General features: G+C 39.0%; 1 protein-coding gene across 15 annotated transcripts in view; it reads left to right on the top strand.

Annotated features, from left to right (window-relative positions):
• DOCK3 (dedicator of cytokinesis 3) overlaps nt 1-27,078 on the top strand; it is a 438,078-nt gene that overhangs the window by 307,635 nt on the left and 103,365 nt on the right. For all 15 annotated transcript variants that reach the window (XM_044754125.2, XM_044754132.2, XM_070493006.1 and 12 more), the window contains 4 exons: nt 23-83; nt 1,360-1,507; nt 21,791-21,879; nt 26,940-27,065. In XM_044754125.2, coding sequence (XP_044610060.2) covers nt 23-83; nt 1,360-1,507; nt 21,791-21,879; nt 26,940-27,065 — 424 coding nt within the window. The remainder of the gene's footprint in view (nt 1-22; nt 84-1,359; nt 1,508-21,790; nt 21,880-26,939; nt 27,066-27,078) is intronic.

Genomic DNA, 27,078 nt, shown 5'->3' with positions numbered 1-27,078 from the left:
CTTATTTTTTCTCTTCTCTTAGGATCTGAGCAGCAAAGATATGAAGAGAGATTTATATATAATTGCCCATGTGATACGAATAGGTACTGTCCACCTTATCTATTCACATGATTAAGACCAGCCCAACTTGGGATAAGTATCTACTATGTATGAGCTTTGTCTTTTCCCTAGATCTTACCTGTTATGTCAGGTCTCAGGAGTAGAGTTCAGCTTGTATTACAGTTCTTCTTTAAGCTCAGCTACTGTCATAGCTGAGTTTGATATAAAGGAATGCATATTTTTTTCACTTGAAATCTTCTGCTTCCTATTTGTTTTTCGTACCCAAACTCTTTTTTCCAAGTGGTCTACTTTTTGACATTCTCTTCCTCACAATACCCTGCTTCTGTACCAGCCCTCCATCTCAGAGATCTTATAGGTTGCCAGAGTTATCAGTTTAACAGGTGATAAATTGCTTTGCTGTGTTTCATATCCACAAGTGTGTATCTATGCTATTTTCTACAAAATTACTGTGCTTACTGCAGTAGGTGAAAGGTATCTCACTTATACCCCAACTCAAGATGAAAAAAGTGATTTTTGTTACTGCTCTGTGGTTGGTTTCCCAGCCTTATTTCAAGTTTATGACATAATCTGGGGGGCTGTGACTAACCAAGTCTTCCTCCATAGATTTAGGCTCTGGCGTATCTTGTACATTTTTGTCAAAGGATATTTTTTAATGCTTTGCCAACAAAACAACTGTTTTGCTGTACTTTTCATTTTTGTTTTGCTGTACCTAATAAAGCATTTGTTGAGGTTCAAGTTTTGCATTTGTAAGTCCTTTTGCCACTGTAGGTACAACCTTGGTAAGCTGGAAAATCAAGCTTTCGTCTACTTTCTGAGACTGCTTTCACTCCCAGAGTGGTTTTGGAGCAGTTTTGGCACAAAATTTGGTTGGAAAAATAATAAATTGTCCTCCTTATCTGTGCATACATAGTTTTTACCTGGCAGCTAAAATACTAAACTTTGTATCTTTAATATGCCTAAAAAGTTTAACTGTTAGCACACTATTTTTTCTAAGAAATTCATGAAACCACTGTTTTATTTTTATATGATTAATAAATGGACTGTTGGTGTTGAGGTACATTGTAAGGACGATTGATTGAATGTGGTGCAGGGGAAGATCCCTGGCCAAAGGCCTGTTTCGCATTCCTCCACATAAATATCCTTGCGTCTTTGGATGACTCCCTTCACTCCTAAATTAGTCTTCCAGTTTAGAGGATCTCTAAGCTGCCTATAGCTCTGGCATCCTTGGATGAAAATCAGGTGATGCTGAAGAGAAATTTGGAATTCTTAATCTGACTGGTGTTTTCTGCTGTACGCCAGGCCGGATGCTCCTGAATGACTCAAAGAAGGGCCCTGCTCACCTGCACTACCGGCGACCGTATGGCTGTGCAGTCCTAAGTATCCTGGATGTCCTACAGTCGCTCACAGAATTAAAGGAAGAAAAGGATTTTGTTCTTAAGGTTTACACGTGAGTAATGGATGTTGGAAATGTTAATGATTGGCAACATTAGAAATCCCAGCACTGTTGACAGTTCTCAAGCTTTGTGGGACACAGAATCTTCAAGATATGTTGGATAGGGAGTTTTTTGAAAATGCAGAGACTTCGAATAAGGTTTGGGTTGGGGCTTAAACAGCTATATTTTAAATAAGTTTCCCAGGTGATTCTGAATCAGCTGAATTTGGAACCTTCTGTCCTAAAGTAAAAGTCTGGTAGTACACATTTCCTCTTCTATCCAGGATTAACCAACCTTATATATTCACAGAAAAACTAATAATGTAATTTCTCATGTGTTTTGGATATAAAAGAGTCCTCCGTGTCTAATACTTGCCCACCAGCTATTGTAACTGAGCTGGTTACTGATGCAGATTTCTTCAAAGAATGACCACAAGTCAAGGTGCCCTATCTTTGAAGAAAAGCCAGTTTTTCTGAGGAGCTGAGGTTTCACTCTTCACTTCTGCCACCACAGATCTGTAAGACACGTCCAACCAGGTGTGGCATTATTTTTAGTGTTCATAAGCCAAAGGGTCTGCCTTATAGAAGCAGTATGTTTCCTCCTGACTCTTGTTAAGCAATAGAAAAAAACAAGGAAAAGAAACACAGAATCCAGGCATATCATCTGGATTTGCTTATAGAGACTTAGGCATGAATAGTAGTACTGAAAACATGATCAGTCTTGAGGGTTTTTTTGGGTTTTTTTGTAAGGAAGATTGTCCCTAAGCTAACATCTGTTGCCAATCTTCCCCTTTTTGCTTGAGGAAGAGTGTCACTGAGCTGACAGCTGTGCCAATCGTCCTCCATTTTATGTGGGATGCTGCCACAGTGTGGCCTGACAAGCAGTGCTAGGTCCACACCCAGGATGCAAACCTGCAAACACTGGACTGCAGAAGTGGAGCACATGAACTTAACCACTACCCCACTGGGCCGGCCCCGTAGTGAGTTTTTAAAGCAGCTGTATTTCTAACTGTGAGATTTTTTTTTTAAATCTGTCCTCTTTTGGTTTCAACCCAATATTGTTTTTCCAAATTAAATCTTATACTGCCAATCACCGTGTTAATATATCTTCACCATAATATTGTATGGATATTTTTCTGTATTATCTGTCCTATCTGATTCAGTCAGGAAATGAACTTAATTCATAATTACACTTAATTTGGACCTTTATGTAATCAACCACATTTTATTAAAGTTCCACTTTAACATCTAAAATATAAATCCTACATAATTCCATCCATAATATCTTAATTGCTCCATAATGGTCACATAAAATGTCACCTGTTTTCAATAGTAATACCAGTGTACATTTGTTTAGTGCTCTGTGCTCTTTCAGAGCTCTTCTGGATGTATAATCACATTGAAACTTTATACCAATCTTGTGCACTGAGTGGGGGTTCACCATCTTACTGAGGAAGAGATGGTCAACACCATGGTTAAGTAAGTGACTCGGCAAATTAATGACATTTCTTAGAAGAACAAGAGAATGGTAGTAATCATATTTTAATTTAAAAAAATTAATCTTTTATTTAACCTATAGTGATTCAAAAACAGCAACAATAACAAAAAATGCTAGAAATAGAAGTCATGTCACAGGCTTTATAGAACAGGTTATTTTTAAAATGTTAATTCTTCCTTATGGTCAACGTTTAGTTTTTATTGCTGTTGGGTTATCATACTTCTTATTAACCAGTAATAATAAAGGCACAAATTAGGTTAGAAAACTGCATTAATATTTCTGTTACTAAAAATTTGGACATTTTTATCCTGAAGGAAACCCAAATAGAAATAAATGCAGCATATATAATCATCCATCACAAAGGTCCATGTAAGAACATAGATCATACGGTACAAAAGCTGCTGTAAAAGAGCATTTGAGAAAAATCAGAATGCCTAGACCAAAAGACAGAAGAAAGCCCATCCATATCAATTATAACAGTAAATATAATTGAGATGAAAGAAAACCCTATTAGATAAAAATTCTGGAAAAAGAGTCCAAAAAAATCCATCTATGTGATATAGTAAGAGACAAAGATAGTGGGAGACACAAAAAGATTAAAGCTGGCTAAGTATAGTAGTCAAATACAAACAAAATGAAAATATGTCACAATATTAATGATAAATTAAGGTAAAATCTATGGAATGAGTGTCCTGTGTCAGGAAAATCAGGAATTGATAGAAAAAGAACACACACACTGTAAGGTTAAATTTGATTTCCTATTTATCCTCCAAGAACTCATGATCTCACGGGAAGTGAAGTGACTTCTCAGGCCAGGCACAGACACAGCACATGACAGCACCACTCACTCCCTCAGCCCCAGAATCCCCAGCTGGACCAGCCCCTGATTACTTGGTCTCTGCAAAGTAGAGGGTTACTTCTATGCTACCCATTAAACTCAGGGTTCCTACCTCCATTCTGGAGACATTTGCCCAACAGTCCATGTACTTCAGTTTAAAGAAATCTTGACCAAACTCAGCCTTAACATACCTACTTCCTTAACTGGGGGAGAGAAAGCAGGATGAGAGTCTAGGTGTCCTTGCCAACATCTCTGCCTCTATCTCACCTGTGTTCCAGAAAGCCCTTTTTTTCCCCTCAACAGGGATAGAAAGAGCTTTTATACCAATACATGGTGGAATGTATGGTGAAGATCTGGTTGTCATGACCTTTATGTATATAACTAACATGCCTCTTCACAGGTAAGAAGACAAAAATAAATAAGGTTGGAGACAAATATCTAAATAAGATAAATAAATCTGACTTAGGAGAGAATCTGAGTAAAATTGATGTGACAGATAATGACAGTCATCATTGTTAAGCACTCATCATGAGCTGTTACTGTCTGTCTTTTACAGATGAGGAAACAGGGCAGAGGATGGTGAGGCATGTGCCTGAGCAGCCTGGTTAAGAGACCATACTCTTAGCCACTTTTTCTCCTACCTCTAAGTAGGGTGAGCATAATTTATCATCTAAATCAGGACTCTGTAATAGTCAAAAGGAGTGATGTTGATGCCAGGACAGTAGGTATAACCAGAATATCCCAGCTCCCCAAGCCATATGTCTCCCAGCTCTAAGCAAATTTTTTGTCCAACAAACAGAATATATCTTTTCTGCTGCTCATGGAACACTTACAAAATTTATTCATAGAAAAAATTTCTATAAATTCCACAAGGCACAAGCCGCATTTTCTGATCACCATGCAGTTAGCATAGAATACATCAGAGGGGAAAAAACTATACGATCATCCTAATATCAAAAAAGATACTTGACAAAAGTCAACCTTCATTCCCCATTATTTAATAATTTCTGCTTAGTAAACTAAGAATAAAATTCTGTTTTTGCAGTTTGAGGGGGCTAATGGATATCAATAGATTGGTTCTGAGATTAGAATGTTAAGCGAGTGTATATAAAAACGGCTATACAATGTAGAGTAGCATAGATATAAATTTGCAGTGTGTATATATATGTAAGTAGTACAGATAAGTGTGTCACCTTTATTAGTGACAAAACTTAGATTTGAGATTATAGTCTAGATCTGTGAGCCACGTGGACTTTTGTATTTGTTTCCTATGACTAGTATAACAAATTACCACAAATTTGGTGGTTTAAAGCAAAAGAAATTTGATCTCAATCTGAAGGCCAGAAGTCCTGAATCAAGATGCCAGCAGGACAACACTCCTTCTGGAGTTTCTAGGGTAAAATCTGCTCTTTGCATCTTCCAGCTTCTGATGGCCATAGCATGCCTTAACTTGGGGCTTCATCACTCCAGTCTCTGCTTCTGTGGTCACATTGCTTCCTCTTCTGTCTGTATCTTTTTCTCTTCTGTCTGTCTTAAATTTCCCTCTGCCTTTCTCTGAGAACATTTGTCGTTGAACTTGGGCTCAACCAGATAGTCCAAGATAATCTCCTCATCTGAAGATCCTTAACTAATTACACCCATGAAGACCATTTTTTCAAATAAGGCAGTATTCACAGGTTCCAGGGATTAGGATACGGACATATCTTTTTACCATTCAACCCACTACAAGTTGTGATTAACATAACCCTGAATTAGAAAGACTTTTAAAGTCACCATCATTGTGGAGCCTGGTGGTGCAGAGATTGTATGCTTTCTGCAAACAGGTTGGTCCCAAAAGAGGAAAGAGGGAGAACTGAGATGTTCATGCCTGGGTCCTTCTCCTGGAAGCACTGGCCAAAGAAGTCACTTCTTCTCCCAGGAAAGTGATGGAAGGGACAGAAGTGTTACTCATGGAAGCCCTTCTACCACCTGAAAATAAAAGTAAAAATAAGTATTCCTGAAAGGTGCCATCAGCATCATGGCAGAGTGAGTTGTTCCCTTTGTTTCTCCCCTGTAAGTTACAACCAGTAGGACATCCATGGCCCAACAAAAGATTCTCTGCACAGCACACCAGAATGCCTGAGAGATCCATAGATCTATACATCTGAAGGTGGGTGGACTGGACCTCCTGGAGACATTGAAACAAGGGGAGCAGTAGCAGCAGCTCCTGAGACTAGAAGCTCCAGGGCTGCAGCCACGCCTGCAACCAGAGGTCCCAGGAGCTGCAGTAATGCCCATGAATGGAGGCCCCAGGAACCCAGGCAGCCCATGCTCCCAGCGGCACCAGAAAATGCTGAGGGACCCATACCAGAGGCTCCAGGAACCACGACTGTACCTCTAACCCAGCCTCCTCCTACATCCAAGACCCCAGGCCCCCAACAGCAGCGGAAGTGTCTGTGACCTGAGGTTCTAGGAACCATGCTGGCACCCAAGACCAGAGGCTTCAGGAGCCCTGGCAGTGCTTGCAACCCAGATAGCCCTACCCCTGTGGCAGTAGCATTGTTGCCCATGACCCCAGCTCACCTGGCAGCAGTGGTGACACCTACGAACCCAGTGGCCCTGGCAGCATGGTACCAGTGTCCCCAGAAAATCTGGGAGTAGCAGTGCCTGAGCCCTTGGAGAGCCAGGTAACAGCAACAGCAGAGCCCACAACTTTAGTCCCCCCTTAGCTGCAGCTGTGCTCACAGCTTTGACTCCCCAACCTGTAGCAACAGTGCCTGCAGACCCAACAAACCTGGACATGGCGGAGGTGCTTGTGACTCCAGTTCCCATCCCACTCTTCTCCTTCCTGTGCCATGGCGAGGGATTCCATGACCCAGGCTACCCCAGAAGCAGCAGACGTGCTTGCCAGCCCACTGACTCTGGTGGTGACACCCATCATTGCAGCAATATCATAAGCAGCAAGGCACCAGCAACCTCAGAGGCACAAGCAGGACAACAAGGGCACTGATAATAACACTTCTGGCAGAGGCAATGGAAGGTGGGAAGCACAGGCTCTCAAATACAACCAGAGGCAGCTCAGAATCAAAGAAAACAAAGCCTTACCCAAATAAGAAACTTGTTTGCTATTACGAACGTGCCGGCAGAGGACCAACTCGTCAAGGACCATGAAAAACTACAGTAACATGGTATCACAAAAAGAAAACGAAAACTCTCCAGAAACCCAACGTGAAGTCACAGAAGATTGTGATCTAGCTGACAGAGAATTCAAAATAGCTGTCATGAAGAAACTCAACAAATTACAAGAAAACTCAGAAAGACTCAATTGCTCAGGAATAAAATTAATGAACAGAAGGAGTACTTCACCAAAGAGATTGAAAGTCTTAAAAAAGAACCGAACAGAAATTCTGGAGCTGATGAACATAATGCATGAGATGAAGAATAAAGTAGAAAGCATTGGAAATAGAGCAGACCATGTGGAAGAGAGAATTAGCTAGCTTGAAGATAGAAATCTAGAAATGATTCAGATGGAAGAGGAGAGAGAACTAAGATTTTTTAAAATGGAGAAATTCTACAAGAATATTTGACTCAAATACCTATCTGCAATGTAAGGATAATGGGTATCCCAGAAGAAGAAGAGAGGGAGAAGGGAGCAGAGCGCTTATTTAATGAATTAATAGCTGAGAACTTCCCAAACCTGGGGAAAGAACTGGATATACAAGTACATGAGGGTAACAGAACACCTAATTATCTCAAAAGACTTTCTCCAAGACATATCATATTAAAAGACCTTCTCCAACGCACATTCTGTCAAAATTCAATGATAACAAATATTAAGGGTGGCCAGAGAGAAGAAAATAATAACCTACAAAGGAACTCCCATTAGGCTATCAGCAGATTTCTCAGCAGAAACACTACAGGTCAGAAGACAGTGGAATGATATATTTAAAATATTGAATGATAAAAAGTGTCAGCTAACAATACTCTATCCAACAAAGTTATCTTTCAAATATGAAGGAGAAATAAAGGCTTTCCCAGACAAACAAAAGCTGAGGGAGTTCATCACCACTGGACCTGTCTTACCAGAAATCTTGAAAAGAGCTCTCCTGCCTGAAGCAAGAAAGCAAAGGTATACAAAGTTTTAACCAAGGTGATAAGTAGACAGAGTCAGAAAATTGTAACTCTATATCAGAACAGGTTAATAAACACTTAATTATAACATAACAGCTAAAAGGAAAGGAAGCATTAAAGATAACTGTAACCACTTCAATTTGATAACAAACTCACAATAGAAAAAGGGATAATTTGGGTCAACAAAAATGTAGAAGGGGAAGAGGAAGAGGATGAAACCTGCATAGGCAAATGGAGATGAGACACTATCAGTAGAAAGGGGCTACCTCAGCGTGACCGGGGATCATCCAGGACTCCTGCTGCTGGTTCAGTGGAAACCCGCTGACGGGGGGAAAGCTTCCATCCCTGGTGACCCCATAAACCCAAGGCCTTGGGAGATCAGAGAACAGAACTGATCTGAATCCAGATCAGGCACGAGAATAGCAGCCCCTCCCTCCCGGCAAAGCCACTGGGCGCAGCCATCTTGCCTGTAGGTAGAGAGCTCACAACACGTGGCTCTCGACCCCCATTAGTGGTGACAGGCTGTAACTGCAACCGAATTCTACCACCATGCGAAAAAAACCGCTCCTCTACCATCCAGCAATTTATAAAAGACCCAGACCAGAAGGAAAACAATAAAAACATAGAATTAAGTCCTGAGGACTTGGAATTAGGTAAACTAAGTGATAATGAGTTCAGAGCAGCTATAATCAAAAAACTCAATGTGATAGAGAGAAAGATAGAGAAACAAGCCAAGTTCTGGAGTTACTTCACAAAAGAGATTGAAATCATAAAGAAGAATCAAACAGAATTACTAGAGATGAAAAACACAATGGACAAGATAAAACAGAATACGGATTCCCTGAATGCCCGTGTAGATACCATAGAAGAGCAAATTAACATAATTGAAGATAGACGTGCTGAATGGCTCCAGAGGAAGAAAGAGAACTAAGAATTTAAAAAAATGAGGAAAATCTCCGCGAGATAGTGGATTCAGTGAGGAGTAAGAACATAAGGATAATAGGAATTCCCGAGAATGTGGAAAAGGAAAATGGAGTAGAAAGTATGCTTAACGAAATTATTGAAGAGAACTTCCCAAATCTAGGGATTGAGGGAGAAATGTGTGTAGAGGAAGCTTTCAGATCTCCTAGATTTGTCAATGTAAAAAGACCTACTGCAAGGCACATAGTAGTAAAATTGGCAAGAAGGAAAGATAAGGAAAGAATACTCAGGGAAGTAAGAAAAAAGAAGAGAATAACCTATAAAGGAGCCCCTGTCAGACTGTCAGCGGGTTTCTCTACAGAAACCTTACAAGCTAGGAGAGAATGGAGTGACATATTCAAAGCTTTAAAAGATAAAAGTCTTCAGCCAAGAATACTCTATCCAGCAAGAATTTCCTTCAGATATGAGGGAGAAATTAAATCTTTTCCAGACAAACAAAAGTTAAGGGAATTTGTAACTAAAAGCCCTCCACTACAAGAAATCCTCAAGAAGGCTCTCATACCTGAAAAAAGAAAAAAGGGAGAAAGGGGTCACAATCCACAGACTAGGGAGACCGATGGATAGAACCAGAACAGGATAGCAAATATTCAACTATAGCACTAGGGTAAAGGTAAGGAAACTACCAAAGCAAGGACGATCTTATCACTCTAACTACAAATTCGTAACACGAGTTGGAATAAGAAATGAAAATAATTATTTAGGAGGGGAAGAGCAAAGGGTCTAAATCCATATTGGTCAAGTAAGTAAGAGACCACCAGAGAATAGACTATATTATACACGAGATTCTAAATACAAACTTCAAGGTAGACACTAAAATAAAGTACAGAAAAGAGTGACAAATCATAAATAAGGAAAAATCTAAGAAACCCAGCATAAGAAATTGCAGTATTAAATGGGTAGTCTAAAGCACACAGGAAAAGAAAGGCAGGAAAACAAGATAATGAGCGACAGATTGACAGCATTAAGTCCACATGCATCAATAATCACTCTCAGTGTAAACGGATTGAACTCTCCAATAAACAGACACAGAGTGGCAAAAAGGATTAAAGAACAAGATCCAACAATTTGTTGCCTCCAGGAAATACACCTCAGCCCCAAGGACAAACACAGACTCAGGGTGAAGGGCTGGAGGACAATACTTCAAGCAAATAGCAAGGAAAAAAGGGCAGGTGTTGCAATTCTCACATCAGACCAAGTGGATTTCAAAATAAGACAGGTAAAGAGAGACACAGAGGGACAATATATAATGATCAAAGGGACACTTCATCAAGAAGAAATAACGCTTATAAATATCTATGCACCCAACACAGGAGCCCCAAGATTCATAAAGCAACTATTAACAGACCTAAAGGAAGATATTAAAAACAATGCAATAATAGTAGGGGACCTCAACACCCCACTCACATCAATTGACAGATCATCCAGACAGAAAATCAACAATGAAATAGTGGAGCTGAATGAAAAACTAAAACAATTGGACTTAATAGACATATATAGATCACTTCACCCTAAAAGAGCTGAATACACATTCTTCTCAAGTGCACATGGAACATTCTCAAGGATAGACCATATGTTGGGAAACAAGGCAAGCCTCTACAAATTTAAAAAAATTGAAATGATAACAAGCATCTTCTCCGATCATAGTGCTATAAAGCTAGAAATTAATCACAAGAAAAAAGCTGAGAAAGGCACAAAGATGTGGAGACTAAATAACACACTACTGAACAAGCAATGGATCATTGAAGAAATTAAAGAAGAAATAAAAAAATACCTGGAAACAAATGAAAATGATAGCATGCCATACCAACTCATATGGGATACAGCAAAAGCTGTATTAAGAGGAAAATTCATCGCAATACAGGCACATCTTAACAAACAAGAAAAATCCCAAATAAGCAATCTTAAAGTACACCTAACTGAACTAGAGAAAAAAGAACAAATAAAGCCCAAAGTCAGCAGAAGGAGAGAAATAATAAAAATCAGAGCAGAAATAAATACTATTGAAACGAAAAAGGCAATAGAAAGGATCGATGAAACAAAGAGCTGGTTTTTTGAGAAGATAAATAAAATTGACAAACCACTAGCCAGACTTACAAAGAAAAAAGGGGAGAAAGCTCAAATAAACAAAATCATCAATGAGCGAGGGGAAATAACAACAGACCCTGCAGATATACAACGGATTATAAGAGAATACTACAAAAAACTATATGCCAACAGAATGGATAACCTAGAGGAAATGGATAAATTCTTGGACTCCTACAATCTCCCAAAGCTCACTCAAGAAGAGGCAGACAATTTGAACAGACCAATCACAAGGAAAGAGATTGAACAGCAATCAAAAACATCCCAAAGAATAAAACCCCAGGATCAGATGGCTTTCCTGGGGAATTCTACCAAACTTTCAAAGAGGATTTAATACCTATCCTTTTCAAGCTATATCAAAAAAGTAGGGAAGATGGAACACTTTCTAACACATTCTATGAGGCCAACATCACGCTGATACCAAAACCTGACAAGGACACCACGAAAAAAGAGAACTACAGGCCAATATCACTGATGAACATAGATGCAAAAATTCTAAGCAAAATTTTGGCAACCTGAATTCAGCAATTCATCAAAAGGATCATACATCATGATCAAGTGGGATTCATACCAGGGACACAGGGATGGTTCAACATCTGCAAATCAATCAACGTGATACACCACATCAACAAACTGAGGAATAAAAACCACATGATCGTCTCAATAGATGCAGAGAAGGCATTTGACAAGATCGAACAGCATTTATGATAAAAACTCTTAACAAAATGGGCATAGAAGGGAACTACCTCAACATAATAAAGGCCATATATGACAAACCCACAGCAAACATCGTACTCAATGGGCAAAAACTGAGCGCCATCCCCCTGAAAACAGGAACGAGACAGGGATGCCCTCTATCACCACTCTTATTTAACATAGTACTGGAGGTCCTAGCCAGAGCAATCAGGCAAGAAAAAGGAATAAAAGGAATCCAGATAGGGAGGGAAGAAGTGAAACTCTCGCTGTTTGCAGACGACATGATCTTATATATAGAAAAACCCAAAGAATCCATTGGAAAACTGTTAGAAGTAATCAACAACTACAGCAAAGTTGCAGGGTATAAAATCAATTTGCGTAAATCAGTAGCATTTCTATACTCCAATAACAAACCAACAGAAAAAGAACTCAAGAACACAATACCATTCACAATTGCAACAAAAAGAATAAAATACCTTGGGATAAATTTAACTAAGGAAGTGAAGGACCTATATAATGAAAATTACAAGGCCTTTCTGAGAGAATTGGATGATGACATAAGGAGATGGGAAGACATTCCATGTACATGGATTGGAAGAATAAACATAGTTAAAATGTGTGTTCTACCTAAAGCAATCTACAGATTCAACGCTATCCCAATCAGAATCCCAATGACATTCTTTACAGAATTAGAACAAAGCATCCTAAAATTCATATGGGGCAATAAAAGACCCCGAATTTCTAAAGCAATCCTGAGAAAAAAGAACAAAACGGGAGGCATCACAATCCCTGACTTCAAAACACACTACAAAGCTACAGTAATCAAAACAGCATGGTACTGGTACAGAAACAGGTGCACAGATCAATGGAACAGAATTGAAAGCCCAGAAATAAAACCACACATCTATGGACGGCTAATCTTCGACAAAGGAGCTGAGGGCATACAATGGAGAAAAGAAATTCTTTTTTAACAAATGGTGCTGGGGAAACTGGAAAGCCACATGTAAAAGAATGAAAATTGACCATTCTTTTTCACCATTCGCCAAAATAAACTCAAAATGGATCAAAGACCTAAAGGTGAGACCTGAAACCATAAGGCTTCTAGAAGAAAATGTAGGCAGTACACTCTTTGACATTAGTATTGAAAGGATCTTTTCGGACACCATGCCTTCTCAGAGAAGGGAAACAATAGAAAGAATAAACAAATGGGACTTCATCAGACTAAAGAGCTTCTTCAAGGCAAATGAAAACAGGATTGAAACAAAAAAACAACCCACTAACTGGGAAAAAATATTTGCAAGTCATATATCTGACAAAAGCTTAATATCCATAATATATAAAGAACTCTCACAACTCAACAACAAAAAGTCAAACAACCCAATCAAAAAATGGGCTGGAGACATGAACAGACATTTCTCCAAAGAAGATATACTGCTGGCAAATAGGCTCATGAAAAGATGCTCATCATCGCTGATCATCAGGGAAATGCAAATCAAAACTACACTAAGATATCACCTTACACCCGTTAGAATGACAAAAATATCTAAAACTAATAGCAACAAATGTTGGAGAGGTTGCGGAGAAAAGGGAACCCTCATACACTGCTGGTGGGAATGCAAACTGGTGCAGCCACTATGGAAAACAGTATGGAGATTCCTCAAAACCTAAAAATAGAACTTCCATACGATCCAGCCATCCCACTACTGGGTATTTATTCAAAGACCCTGAAGTCAGCAATCCCAAAAGTCCCATGCACCCCAATGTTTATTGCAGCACTGTTCACAATAGCCAAGACGTGGAAGCAACCTAAGTGCCCATCAACAGACGAATGGATAAAGAAGATGTGGTACATATATACAATGGAATACTACTCAGCTGCAAAACAGAACAAAATCATTCCATTTGCAATAACATGGATGGACCTTGAGAGAATTATGTTAAGTGAAATAAGCCAGCAAGAGAAGGATAATCTGTGTATGACTCCACTCATATGAGGAGTTTAAAATTATGGACTAAGAACAGTTTAGTGGCTACCAGGGGAAACGTGGGGTGGGGGGTGGGCACAAAGGGTGAAGTGGTGCACCTACAACACGAATGACAAACATTAATGTACAACTGAAATTTCGCAAGATTGTAACCTATCATTAACTCAATAAAAATAAAGTAAAATAAAATAAAATAAAGAAAGGGGCTACCTCATCTATGAGATCTTTTGTACAAACCTCATGATAACCACAAAATAAAAATTCAGAGCAGTCATGAAACATAAGAAGAGAGGAAAGTGAGAAACACGTGACAGAAAACCACCAAACTGAAATGGAACACGGAAACACAAGGAGAAAGAAACAATGAAAATATAGAACAACCATAAAATGAAAGATAAAATGGCAGTATTAAGCCCTCATGTATCAGTAATCACCCTAAATGTAAATGGATTGAATCACCAATCAAAAGACACAGAGTGAGTGGATAGATTTAAAATCAAGATCCAACAATATACTGCCTCAAGGAGACCTGTCTTAGCTCTAAAGACAAATGTAGGCTCAAAATGAAGTGATAGAAGATGATACTCCAAAGAAATGGCAACCAGAAAGAAAGTGGGTGTAGCTATACTTATATGAGACTAAATATATTTCAAGCCAAAAACGATGGTAAGAGACAAAGGTGGACTTTATATAATGATAAAAGGGAAATTCCACCAAGAAGGCATAACATTCATTAATATAAATGCACCTAACATAGGCGCACCAAGTATATAAAGTAACTAGTAACAGACCTAAAGGGAGAAATTGATAGCAGCACAATAAAAGTAGAGGACTTTAATACCCCCCCTTACATTAAGGGATAGATCATCCAGACAGAGAGTTAACAAGGAAACAGTGGCCTCAAATGAAACATTAGGTCAGATAGACTTAGTAGATACAAATATAATATTCCATCCAAAAGCAGTGTAATGCACATTCTTCTCACGTGCACATGGAACATTCTCAGAGATATACCATATGTTGGGAAACAAAACAAGTCTCCATAAATTTAAGAAGATTAAAATCATGTCAAGCATCTTTTCTGACCACAGTAGTATGAAACTAGAAATCAACTACAAGAAGAAAGCTAGAAAAGTCACAAATATGTAGAGACTGAACAATTATTGGATCAATGAAGGAATCAAAGGAGAAATCAAAAAATGCCTAGAGACAAATGAAAATGCAAACACAACATACCAAAATCTGTGGGATGCATCAAAAGCAGTACTATGAGGGAAGTTTATAGCAATACAGGCCTATCTCAAATAACAAGAAAAATCTCAATCTAACAGTACACCTAAAGGAACTAGAAAAAGAAGAACAAATGAAACCGAAAGTCAATAGAAGGAAGAAAACAATAAAAATCAGAGCAGAAATAAAACAGAATCTGAAAAGATAATAGAAAAGATCAATGAAAGTAAGAGCTGGTTCTTTGGAAAGATTAGAAAATTGACAACCCTTAGCTAGATTCACTAAGAAAAAGAGAAGACTCAAAGAAATAAAATCAGAAATGAAAGAGGAGAAATTATAATGGATACCCTAGAAATACAAAGGATTATAAGAGAATACCATGAAAAGCTGTGTGCCGACAAATTGGATAACCTAGAAGAAATGGATAAATTCTTAGAATCATACAACCTCCTAAAATTGAATCTAGAAGAAATAGAGACTATGAATAGATCAATTACTAGTAAAGAGATTAAAACAGTAATCAAAAACCTCCCAAAAAACAAAAGTCCAGGACCAGATGACTTCTCTGGTGAATTATACCAAACATTTAAAGAGGATTTAATACCTATCCTCCTCAAACTCTTCCAAAAAATTGAAGAGGAGGGGACACTTCCTAACTTATTTTATGGGGCCACCATTACCCCCAAAAGCAGACACAACAGAAAAAAGGAAAATTACAGGCCAGTATCACTGATGAAGGTAGATGCAAAAATTCTTGACAAAATATTAGCAAATCAAATACTACAATACATTAAAAGGATCATACACCATGATCAAGTGAGATTTATTCCAGGGACTCAGGGATGATTCAACATCTGCAAATCAATCATTGTGATACACCACATTAACAAAATGAAGAATAAAAATCACATGATCATCTCAGTAGATGCAGAGCAAGCATTTGACAAGATTCAACATCCATTTATAATAAAAAATCTCGATAAAATGGGAATAGAAGGAATGTACCTCAGTTTGATAAAGGCCATATATGACAAACCTACAGCTAACATCATACTCAGTGACAAATTGAAAGCTATCCCTCTAAGAATAGGAACAAGACAAGGATACCTGCTCTCACCATTCTTATTCACCATAGTATTGGAATTCCTAGCCAAGCAATTAGGCAAGAAAAATAAATAAAGATATCCAAATTGGAAAGGAAGAAGTAAAACTGTCACTATTTGCAGATGACATGATTATATGTATAGAAAACCCTGAAGACTCCCCCAAAAAACTATTAGAAATAATTAATGAATTCAGGAAAATTGCAGGGTACAAAATCAACATGCAAAAATTAGTCACATTTCTATACACTTAACAGCTAACTAGCAGGAAGAGAAATCAAGAATACAATCCCATTTACAATTGCAACAAAAAGAATAAAATACCTAGGGATAAATTTAACCAAGGAGGTGAAAGACCTATACACTGAAAATTATAAGATATTATTGGAATCAATTGGAGACAGTATAAAGAAATAAGATATTCCATGCTCATGGATTGGAAGAATTAACATGGTTAAAATGTTTATATTACCTAAAGCAATCTAGATTAAATGCAATCCCAATCAGAATCCCAACAACATTTTTCACAGAAATAGAACAAAGAATCCTAAAATGTATATAAAACAATAAAAGACCCTGAATAGCCAAGGCAATCCTGAGAAAAAAGAACAAAGCTGGAGGTATCACACACTCTGATTTCAAAATGTACTAGAAAGCTCTGGTAATCAAAACAGCATGGTGCTGGCAAAAAAACAGACACACAGATCAATGGAACAGAATTGAGAGCCCAGAAATAAAGTTACAAATTTGTGGACAGCTAATTTTCACACAGGAGCCAAGAGCATGGAATGGAAAAAGGAAAGTCTCTTTAATAAATGATGTTGGGAAAACTGGACAGCCACATGCAAAAGAATGAAAGTAGACCAGTAACTTACACCATACACAAAAATTAACTCAAGATGGACTAAACACTTGAATCTAAGGCCTGAAATCATAAAACTCCTAGAAGAAAATGTAGGTAGTGTGTTGTTTGGTATCAGTCTTAGCAGTATCTTTTTGATTACGTCTCCTTGGGCAAGAGAAACAAAAGAAAAATAAATGGGACTACCTACATCAAACGAAAAAGCCTCTGCATGGCAAAAGAAACCATCAACAAAACAAAAAGACAACCAATTGGGAGAAGACATTTGGAAATCATATATCCAATAAGGGGTTAATATCCAAAATATATAGAGAACTCATGCAACTAACAACAAGAACAAAATAACCTTATTAAAAAATGGGCAGAGGATCTGAACAGATATTTTTCCAAGGAAGGTATATAGATGGCCAACAGGCACATGAAAAGATGTTCAACATCACTAACTATTAGGGAAATGCAAATCAAAATTGCAATGAGACATCACCTCATGCCTGTCAGAGTGACTATTATTAAAAAGACAAGAAATAAGTATTGGAGAGGATATGGAGAAAGGTGAACCCTCATACACTGCTGATAGGCATGTAAATTGGTGCAGCCACTATGGAAAACAGTATTGAGATTCCTCAAAAAATTAAAAATAGAAATACCATATGATCCAGCTTTTCTACTTTTGAGTATTTATCAAAAGAATATGAAAACATTAATACTAAAAGATAGATGAACCCCTATATTCATGGCAACATTATTCACAATAGCCAAGACTTAGAAGCAGCCTAAGGGCCCATCAATGGGTGAATGGATAAAGAAGATGTGGTATGTGTATATATGTGTGTATGTGTGTGTATATATATACACATACACACACACACACACACATATATACAATGGAATACTACTCGGCCATAAAAAAGACAAAATCATGCCATTTGCGACAACATGGATGCACCTTGAGGGTATTATACCAAGCAAAATAAGTCAGACGAAGAAAGACGATTACCATATGATTTAACTCATATGTGGAACATAAATAAGCAAACACATAGATATAGAGAACAGATGGGTGGTTACCAGAGGGGAAGGGGAGAGGGTGGGTGGAAGGGATAAAGGGGCGCATGTATTCAGTGATAGATATCAACTAGATTTTGGTGATGAACACAATGCAGTCTATACAGAAATCAAAATATGATGTACACTTGACATTTATATAATGTTATAAACCACTATCTCAATAAAAAAAGTATCTAAAGCACTATAATTTTATGTATTCTACTTGTCTTTTTTCAATTGTCTGTATTAAAATAAGCATGTATAAATACTAAAATAAGAAATCGTTCAAGTTTTTCATAAATAAAAAGGCAATTTCTCATAGCCTGTAAGAGCCCATCCAGAATGAATCAGATTGGTTCATTGTATCAGCTTGATCTTAGAGACTGCTCACTTAGCCCATTTTTATGAGAATGCATGTGGTTTTTCTTTATTCTTCTTGATGCTTTTCTCTTCTTTTGCACTACAAGTAAGGACTGCATGAACTGGTGGTCAGCATCGGTAGTGTTCCTAAGTCTGTAGGTTATTGCCTATTTTCTAGCTTATTAGGACTTTCAACCAAATAAGGCCAAAATAAAGCAGGTCACAAAGAGAAAGAATTTTGTATGGAATTTTGGAGTCTTTGCTCTAAATTGTTTTAAGCCATAGTCAAGACTGAATAGTTCCAGTTAGGTGAAAGTAGACAAAATGGGCATGTTGACTGATGGCGGGGAGACAAGTACTCTGAAACCTGGGCAGGAGTAAAAGGTTTTCAGGGTTAAGGTACTTTGTAGCCTCTCCTCTCTATTGCCTGCCTGCCCCTGGCCCTGCTTTCAGGACCAGGCAAACCTACATTTAGACTCCAGCTCCACCTCACTCTCCTCATCAGTAAAATGATAGTACCTATCTTATAGGATTATGAGAATTAAGTGAAATAAAATATGGGAAAATATCCCAATCATCATTTGCCTATAGTAGGCAATCTTCTAAAAATACAAACTTACAGGTCTTACAAACCATCTAAAATTTCTTGGATACTTTTTTGAGTTGCTCACCATGGAGAAAGATGAGAAGAAAGTTGGGTGAATACCCATCAGAAACACAGAAATCAAGAAGATACGGAGGTATTAGGGAAGAGGCAAATAGTAAAGTGTGCTCTGATACATGAGTGAATAAGAAGAGTATTTTGAACTCTCTTTGTTGAGCAGAACCTGCACATCTACTCTGGTGCTTCTGAATGCTTGGAGATCCCTTGGAAAATACCAGAACCCTCTCATCCCTCTGACTTATTTCTTGGGTAAAATCCCTGGACACATAGTATTGAAGTGCTGCTTCATTGCCTTTGCTTGTCGTTTCCTCTGTGGGGGAAGTGGACTGCCACAGAGGCACACAGACTTCTTCTAGATCACAATCCCTCATGCTTCTTATGATTGAAGACAAACTATTGACATCAGTAATAGTGCTCTAAATATTTATTTGATTGGATATGACATAATCATGCCTCACTGTAATCACAACTCAGATTATTTAATAAATGCTTACATTTATAACTTTTCCTTACAAAATATCCTAGTGTTTGGTTAAAATATGCTGATAACACCACATCCACTTAGTTTCAGATGACTTGAGTAGCTCATTGGGGCATTCTGGAAAGGGAGTTTGAAAGGCCAGATAGGAGGTGATAACACTGATTCAGAAGAGAGATGATAAATGGCTGAACCAAGAGCATGAAGAGAAGGGGTCAGATGTGGCAGATTTTAAGATAACAAAATTTGTAGGACATAGCAACAGCTAGAAGTGTTCTGGTTTAGTGAACTAGTGTGTTCCACTCAGTGAGAGGGAGTCTCTGGGAGCAGACAGGTGAGGGAGAGATGATAAGCTCCCCTGTGGCCATGCAGGTCAGGAGCTTAGCATGCATCTGTGCTGGAGACACTATTTTGGGGCTTGGCAGCTTCTGGTGGTGATTGAAACTATGGAGTAGGGTGGGATTGCCCAGGAAAGCTTGTAGGGTAAGAAAGAAATGGGCTGAAGGTAGAGTTGTGAAGACCACCAATAGTTAAGGGTGTGCAAAGCGGGAGGAACGGCAGCAACAAGCTATCTGTTGCCAGGCATCTGAATTATATGTGAGTATGTGTGTATTGGGTAGAAAGGTACATGCGAGTGAATAATACACATTGTTCACTGTCGATGTGGTCAAGAAAGCACCAGCTCCACTGTACTGCCAAGGAGCCAGTGAGTGTTTTGTTGGAGAAATAGTAAAATTACACCATCTATTGGAGGGAGGGAGCAAATTTCCAAGACTCGTCTTTTGAAATGAGAGGAGTATGTTATTTATGACAAACTGTAGTCAGATTTCTGTTAAAGTAACTACTGATCTTGCAAACCCAGAAAGTGACAAAAATCTGACAGCAAGACATGCCTTTGAATCCTCACCCACTGGGCACTTCTCTGATGTATTGACTGGTTGGAAGAGATGAGACAGTGTGCATGTCAGACAGGAAGGGCTGGATGTGCTGCTGCCAGCACATCTCACTTTTGATTTCCAACTGAGTTGCTAAATCACAAGTGATCATTTTAAAGACCACTTTCCCCCTTCCTTTGTTGGGAAAGAATTCTACAAGCAGGAAGTTATCCTCACAGCTCTGAACTGTGAGAACCTCATCTTTGACAATTCTTTGCAACATCTCTGCATGAGTGAAGCTTATTTATACTGACTAAGGAGTCCGAATAGCCACTGATTGAGTAACAAAATTAAGGTAGTGACCATCCTCCTTTATCTCTGAATCGTCACTATACAAACCTTTTATTTAGAAACCAGTTGTGCTTCACACTGTTGATGGCACATGATATAACTCTTACTGGGGTTTCTTCTTGGAAGTGGCTGGGCTGGACCGCACACTTCTGAGTAACCATGGAAAGATTCTGTGGGTTTTCCTTTGTGTGTGGGTCCTGTTTTCTGGGGTCAGTGGGTTTGTACCTTCCAACTGAGGAAGGGCTGGGGTGAAGGCTATGGGGACTCCCAGTGTCACATAAAAATTTTCAAGAGAGGACCTAAATCTCATTGCAATTATTTCTTTGAGGTGTCTGCATTAGGATGAGGAATTCCTAGTCTCTCTTCCTAAGCTATACCAAATGGTTGCATGGTTGCAGTCCTCTTGGAATTTCCCTTTAGAGGGGAAGACTAAAATGTCAGGAATTAGAGGTGCAGTGTTGCTCCTCCATTCTCTCTTTTGTCCCAATCCCAAAGTCCCTAGGAAAGAACTTAATTCTTACATATTTAGGCATCCAGCCTTCTCTACTAAGTCTTCCTTCCCCTTGACAACAAAGACTTTCACAGTGAACCAAACCTACTACTCTTCCAAACTTTTCTTCTTATCTTGGTCTGGCTGAAATAAAGCCACAAACAAATATCTAGATTACCCTGAGCTCAGCAGGGTTTTCCTCTAGGGCTAGTATAATGACATTGTAAAGCCAGTATGGAAGTTTCTAAACTTGTAAGTAGTACTTGTCGAGAGGAACTGTTTTTTTCTGTATCAGAAAGTTCCCTCTGGAGCCTAGTTTTGTGCGTGTGTGTGTGTGTGTGTGTGTGTGTTTGTAAGGGACTAAAAAGAAATTGTCACATGGGAGAGTGCTACTTTAGAGAATAGGATATTTTGCCACTTAAAAAATATTTATAGAGATTCATTTTAGAGATTCTGTTCTTTCCCCAAGTGTAAATCTTCTGTGTGCCTTATACAGAAAAGAAGCCTTGCTAAATTTGGTAGAACATACATTCATTTCTTTAGGAAAGTGAGTTTGAAGTTTCCCTTCAAACTTAGTGTTACACAGTGGAACATCAGACCAGATGTTTAAAACCCTTGAGAGTCATAATGTCTGTCCTTCTGTTGCAGGTGCAACAACGAGAGTGAGTGGTCCCAGATCCACGAGAATATCATCCGCAAGTCCAGTGCCAAGTACTCTGCTCCCAGCGCCAGCCATGGTGATGTACTTCTCTGGCTAGAAGACTTTGTGTTACATTTGTAGTCGCTGATCATACACACCTAAATTGATTTGTATCGATCAGTTGCCATACATAAAGTTCAGTTCCCTACAGACCTTTATTCTCCTGTTCAGGCACTTTCTATTCTTTCTTTTTGTGATAATTTGAGACCTTCCCAAATTATTTCCCACCAAAATACATTTCCTGATTTTTTTATGATGGATTCATGTGCTTTGATAGGTAACCTGAATTCCAATTTAAATCCAGAGTGAACAGAAGTGTTGCAGCATTTGTCACATTGTGAAGTCTGTGTTTTCCTGAACAAAGATTACACACACAGCCCCCAAAAAAGACAAATATTAATATTACTTTTTCTATTCCTATTCAGTGTTAGCATCACCAAGAAAGCCTGACACTAATGAGAATCAATTAGTCTGCCAATATCTAGTTATTCTGGAACTAGACTAGAAAATCTTTATTTCAAAGCAGCTTTCTTTCATCTTAGCTCAACTTCTTTTCCTTTTCCCTTCTTTTCTTTTAAAACCCTGTTTAAATAATCTCCATCTAAATCCTGTGCAATTCTACCCACTAGAAAGATTATATTTTCTCAATTGAACTTTAATTTCTTGATTAAATTAGAAGTGCTATTTAAAAGCCTATGAACTTTTATATACTTTTGAAGATAGCTATCAAATTTACATAGAACCGTGTTTCTCCTGACAGTTTTTACCTCTAAATTATTTCATAACTTCTATTACATAACCTTCTTCGTGTTAACTTTCATAGACTTGTTGTAAATAAAAAGTTGGCCTTAAATAGCAGTGTAAAGCCACTATAAGACATGGCAGTTTTCCAAAGTTGCGGAGAACTTTTTTTTTCCCTGTCAGGGTCAGCAGATATTCAGCTAGGAGGGTCCTCAGAGCAGCTCTACACCAGAGGCTGAAAGTTTGAGACCCTCAGCTGGGAGTACTTGATTCCTCTACAACCTTGTAGCATGGGGGTCCTCAGGGCCGCTCTCACTATTTTTTTTTTTTTTTTTGAGGAAGATTAGCCCTGAGCTAACTACTGCCAATCCTCCTCTTTTTGCTGAGGAAGACTGGCCCTGAGCTAACATCCATGCCCATCGTCCTCTACTCTACACGTGGGACACCTACCACAGCATGGCTTTTGCCAAGCGGTGCCGTGTCTGCACCCGGGATCCGAACCAATGAACCCCGGGCCACCGAAAAGCAGAACGTGTGAACTTAACTGCTGCGCCACTGGGCCAGCCCCCTGCTCTCACAATTTTTAAGTAACTGTTTTCACTTATGTATGTGCCTGGATGCCAGGGAGCTCCATGCGGTGTGCTTGAAGGGGAAAGGGAGTTCATACTCCTCACCTAAAACTAGGCTACAGCAAGTGTCAAATAAATCTTGTTTTTTAAAATACAGAACAGTTACTAGCAATTTTTTAAACTACTGTTCACATCACTATTTGTAATGTTCTTTATTTACTTAGTTGATTTATAAGGAGCTACCCTTGGCTACAAGTTTTTGGGACATGATATGGTTAAAGTAGGAAGAACATTTTAAAAGAGAGATGATGGTAATAGCACATTAAAGAAACAACTAAAAGAGCAATTTTCACTATCACCTCACCAGGTTCAGATGTTGAGTTTTGTCTCACTCGCCAGAGTGAGCAGGGACTGTGCCATCTTCAATGTCGTGGTTCCTGTGCAAACTTCACAGACATTTGCCTTTTAAACAGTGTTAGAAAGGTTTCTGTTCTTCTCTGCTGAGGTCACCACAGACTTCAAAGTGCCTCAGTTAGGATAGGTCTCATGAGAGGAGGTCTCCATGCACCTGTGGAAAAGCCAGGAGGAGAACTAGGCTGCTTCCCTTTGAAGTGTGTGTCTAACTGCTTCTTGGCAAGGCTTGACTTGGAAGCTGGTTGAGATCTTAGAAATTATCTGTTTTGGCTCCCTCCTTAAATAAATGAAGAAACTGATGTTCAATGAAATGACTTAGTCCCTGAACAGGGAGCCCAGGTTTCCACACTCCAGGCCACTGGCGTTGCCCCTCTATTGCCAATCTTCTGAGCATGGGTTTTTCACTGCTGGGCCCTGGGATCTTCATGTCAGAGAATTTCGTAGATTATTTCGTAGATTATTCAAGGAATAATTCAGGTCTTTATTCGTCTCCTTAATTAAAGATACATCTTTATAAAAAATTAATTTACTTTGCTGTAAACTGTCAGTCATCTTTGTTAAACATCATGGACAGTTCATTGCCTTGGCAGTTCTGTTTCAGAAGTCATTAATGCTTTCCCTTCAAGTCAAATCATATAAAAATGCAGAAGGAATTTCTACATTAGTTTTTAATGCTGGGAGTAAATGTATCATTCAGCAGTAACTCTCTTAAATGCAGCTTTAATATATGTCTCCTCATTTCCATTGTTGGCCTCTTAGATATGTAGCCACAGACCTAACTTTTAGCAATTCCAGTAGCATGAAGGTCATTAAGAATAAATGAAGGCAAACAAAGCAATTGACCACATTGGTTTTCTATGTATTTTTAAAGGACTATTAACTACAGATTTATTTACATATCTTGGGCTAAGATTAATTTACATTATTAATCTTCGTCCACCTCTACCACAAGAGATGGAGGTAAAGAGGGACAGGGACAGGTTGCTAACCCTCCAATATTCCATACAGGTATCAATTTGTCCTGTTACTTTTTTATGCGACAGTCTTTAACCTGAGATGAAATTCAGTAAGAAAACAGTTTTCTTGTGTCAGGGATCATATTAACAGAGACATTGTATAGACTTAGTTACTTTCAAGATCTTTTGTGTGAGAGCTGGATGATTTGTAGGTAGAACACCAAGTGTTGCTGAGGGACTGTTTGCATATTGGGTAGGCGAGTGGGTCACTTTTCTCAGTTATTCACAGAGGCTTTTCTGTCCTGCTTTAGCATTATTTGGCAATGTGCCTCAATCACCCAGGGTTTCAGAAGCAGAAAAAAGACCCAGAAGTTCCAGGATCCCAACTCCTACAAAAGAGGATGAAGTTGTTATAGCCTCCATTGGTGACTTCTTTCATTCTTTGTGTGCCTTTTCACTTGCTCTCTTGCATAAACTGAAGCTCTCTTCATCTTATTTGACACATTTAGAGGTGGAAAGCAGCTGCTCAGGATCCTTTTGAATAGCTTGAAAGCTAGATGTGACTCTCACAGCACTTTCAGTCTACATCCTCACAAGTTGCACTTTGCATCTCTAAGCCAATTTGATTGCCAGAAAGTGAGGAGATGAAAGGCAGTCAGTGGATTCTTGAATAAATCCTTGCCTATGCAGAATGATGAGTACACCCGCTGATTTTTTTCCTTTGCCCTCCAACCACCATCTCAAATTCTGAAAACTGTCCCATCCTCACCTGTCTACTCCAAGCTAGGCCATCTCCTAGATCAGTGGATTTCTGCTCACCCAGAGGATAAGATGTGATAGCTGTGTAAGGATACTGCAGATAAATGAGCTGGGGTTGTGCGGGAGGGTCGAGTATCTCCAAAGCTGCTCTTCTCTACAGAGATCATTGTGGTATGGGTTCTGGCCCCCTACCTTCCAGATTCATAAACTGATTGTAGTTGAGTCCACCAAGTGCTTAGGCTGGAAAACTTACTTTAGGGTGGTCCAAATGCCAAACAGTGATTATGTAACCATAATGCCAATTGGAATACCATATGTCTGCTTTTTAGGGCACTGTGATCCTGCAGTTAATGACACCTGGGACATCATATGTGTGATCCCAGGGTTTATTGGAGAGTGTGAGCTTAGCTGAAGCAATGAGATCATCTTGAGATTCTGTCTGGGCTGCAGTAGAACTGTATTTCCTCCCCTGGCCCAGCTGTGAGAGTACATATTCCTAGTTACTAGAATATTTTGATCTGCCAGTTACAATGTCTGTGGCTCTTCTTTCTGACCTCTCTCTTTCTCCTCTTCTCCATCCCCTCTCCACTCTCCATTCCCAGACCATCCTTATTCTACAACTCTGTTTATTGTTGTCTCCATTCCAGGCACCACTCTTCTGCTCGTCCTAATGTTCATAACATCTGTCCTCGTTTCTAGATGTTCATCTTCTGCGCAACTCTCAAGTTTCTAGATTGACAAGGTTGCTGCCCGCTGACCCATAAATCAGCACCTAAATTCATCATCCTGTTAACAGCTGATCTCATTCACAAAGTCTCAGAAGGCACTTCCTAACTCCATCTAGCCTCACAGCCTTCTAGCCAGTGGCTGCAGTGGGGAACCTTTGGGGGCAGGGGAGGAGGTGGTTTCCAGAAGATTCCTGCTTTGTGCAAAACTCCCTAGGGTACAAGTAGCTAGCTTACAGATTCTCCCAAGTTCTGAACAAAGCACCTGGAATCATCTGGAGGGTCTGAAACTTTCAGAGTCTGATGCAAGGCTCAATTAGTCCCATAAGACACCGCTTCTTTTCCTTGCAGTGCAGTGGTTCCCTGCAGGGACAATGTAATGTCTGCTCTGCTGTTTTCTTTACATGCCATTGCAAGATTGAACCAGCAAATTGCTTACCACATTTTGGCATACTCCTGCCATAAAACACAGAGCCTCTTAGCTCATTCATTTCCAGCTAGTGGGACACCTTGACACAAGGTCTTCTTTGGTTACCCTTGTTTTTAGTCTTCCATTGTTTCTATAGACTTCGGGTCCCTAAATCTACAGTTTATGTAGTTCAACACTCCCATTCAGTATTCGCTAGGGCCCAACCAGGCCCTGTGTTGCATGCTGACGAAGAGAGAGGAAGGCAACTCAATCTCCCAGACCTCAGTCTGTGTTTAATAGACTACTTCTCTGGGTTATTGAGGTAATCTTGACTTAAATTCCTTTAGCTTTCTAGAATACTTCTTCAGAATAACACATGCTTTCTACATCAAAATTTTTCTCAAGAAAAATGCTGAACTTGGAACATTTTCCTCTGAAAAAATATGAGGCTTTATGTCTTTTCTAATACTACAATACAGGGTGGAACTTTGGTTCTGAGTAAGAAAATGCTTTTGTTTTTGCAGGTCTTATTATTTCTCTGCAGCTTCTTCGTGGAGATATGGAACAGATTAGGAGAGAAAATCCCATGACATTTAATAGGGGATTGGCAATTACAAGAAAATTGGGATTTCCTGATGTCATCATGCCAGGTAGGCAGAACTT

The sequence above is a fragment of the Equus asinus genome, chromosome 21 (assembly GCF_041296235.1).
Source record: "Equus asinus isolate D_3611 breed Donkey chromosome 21, EquAss-T2T_v2, whole genome shotgun sequence".
NCBI classification, from domain to species: Eukaryota; Metazoa; Chordata; class Mammalia; order Perissodactyla; family Equidae; genus Equus; species Equus asinus.
The sequence above is the reverse complement of the archived record's forward strand: the minus strand, read 5'-3'. Positions and strand labels throughout refer to the sequence as shown.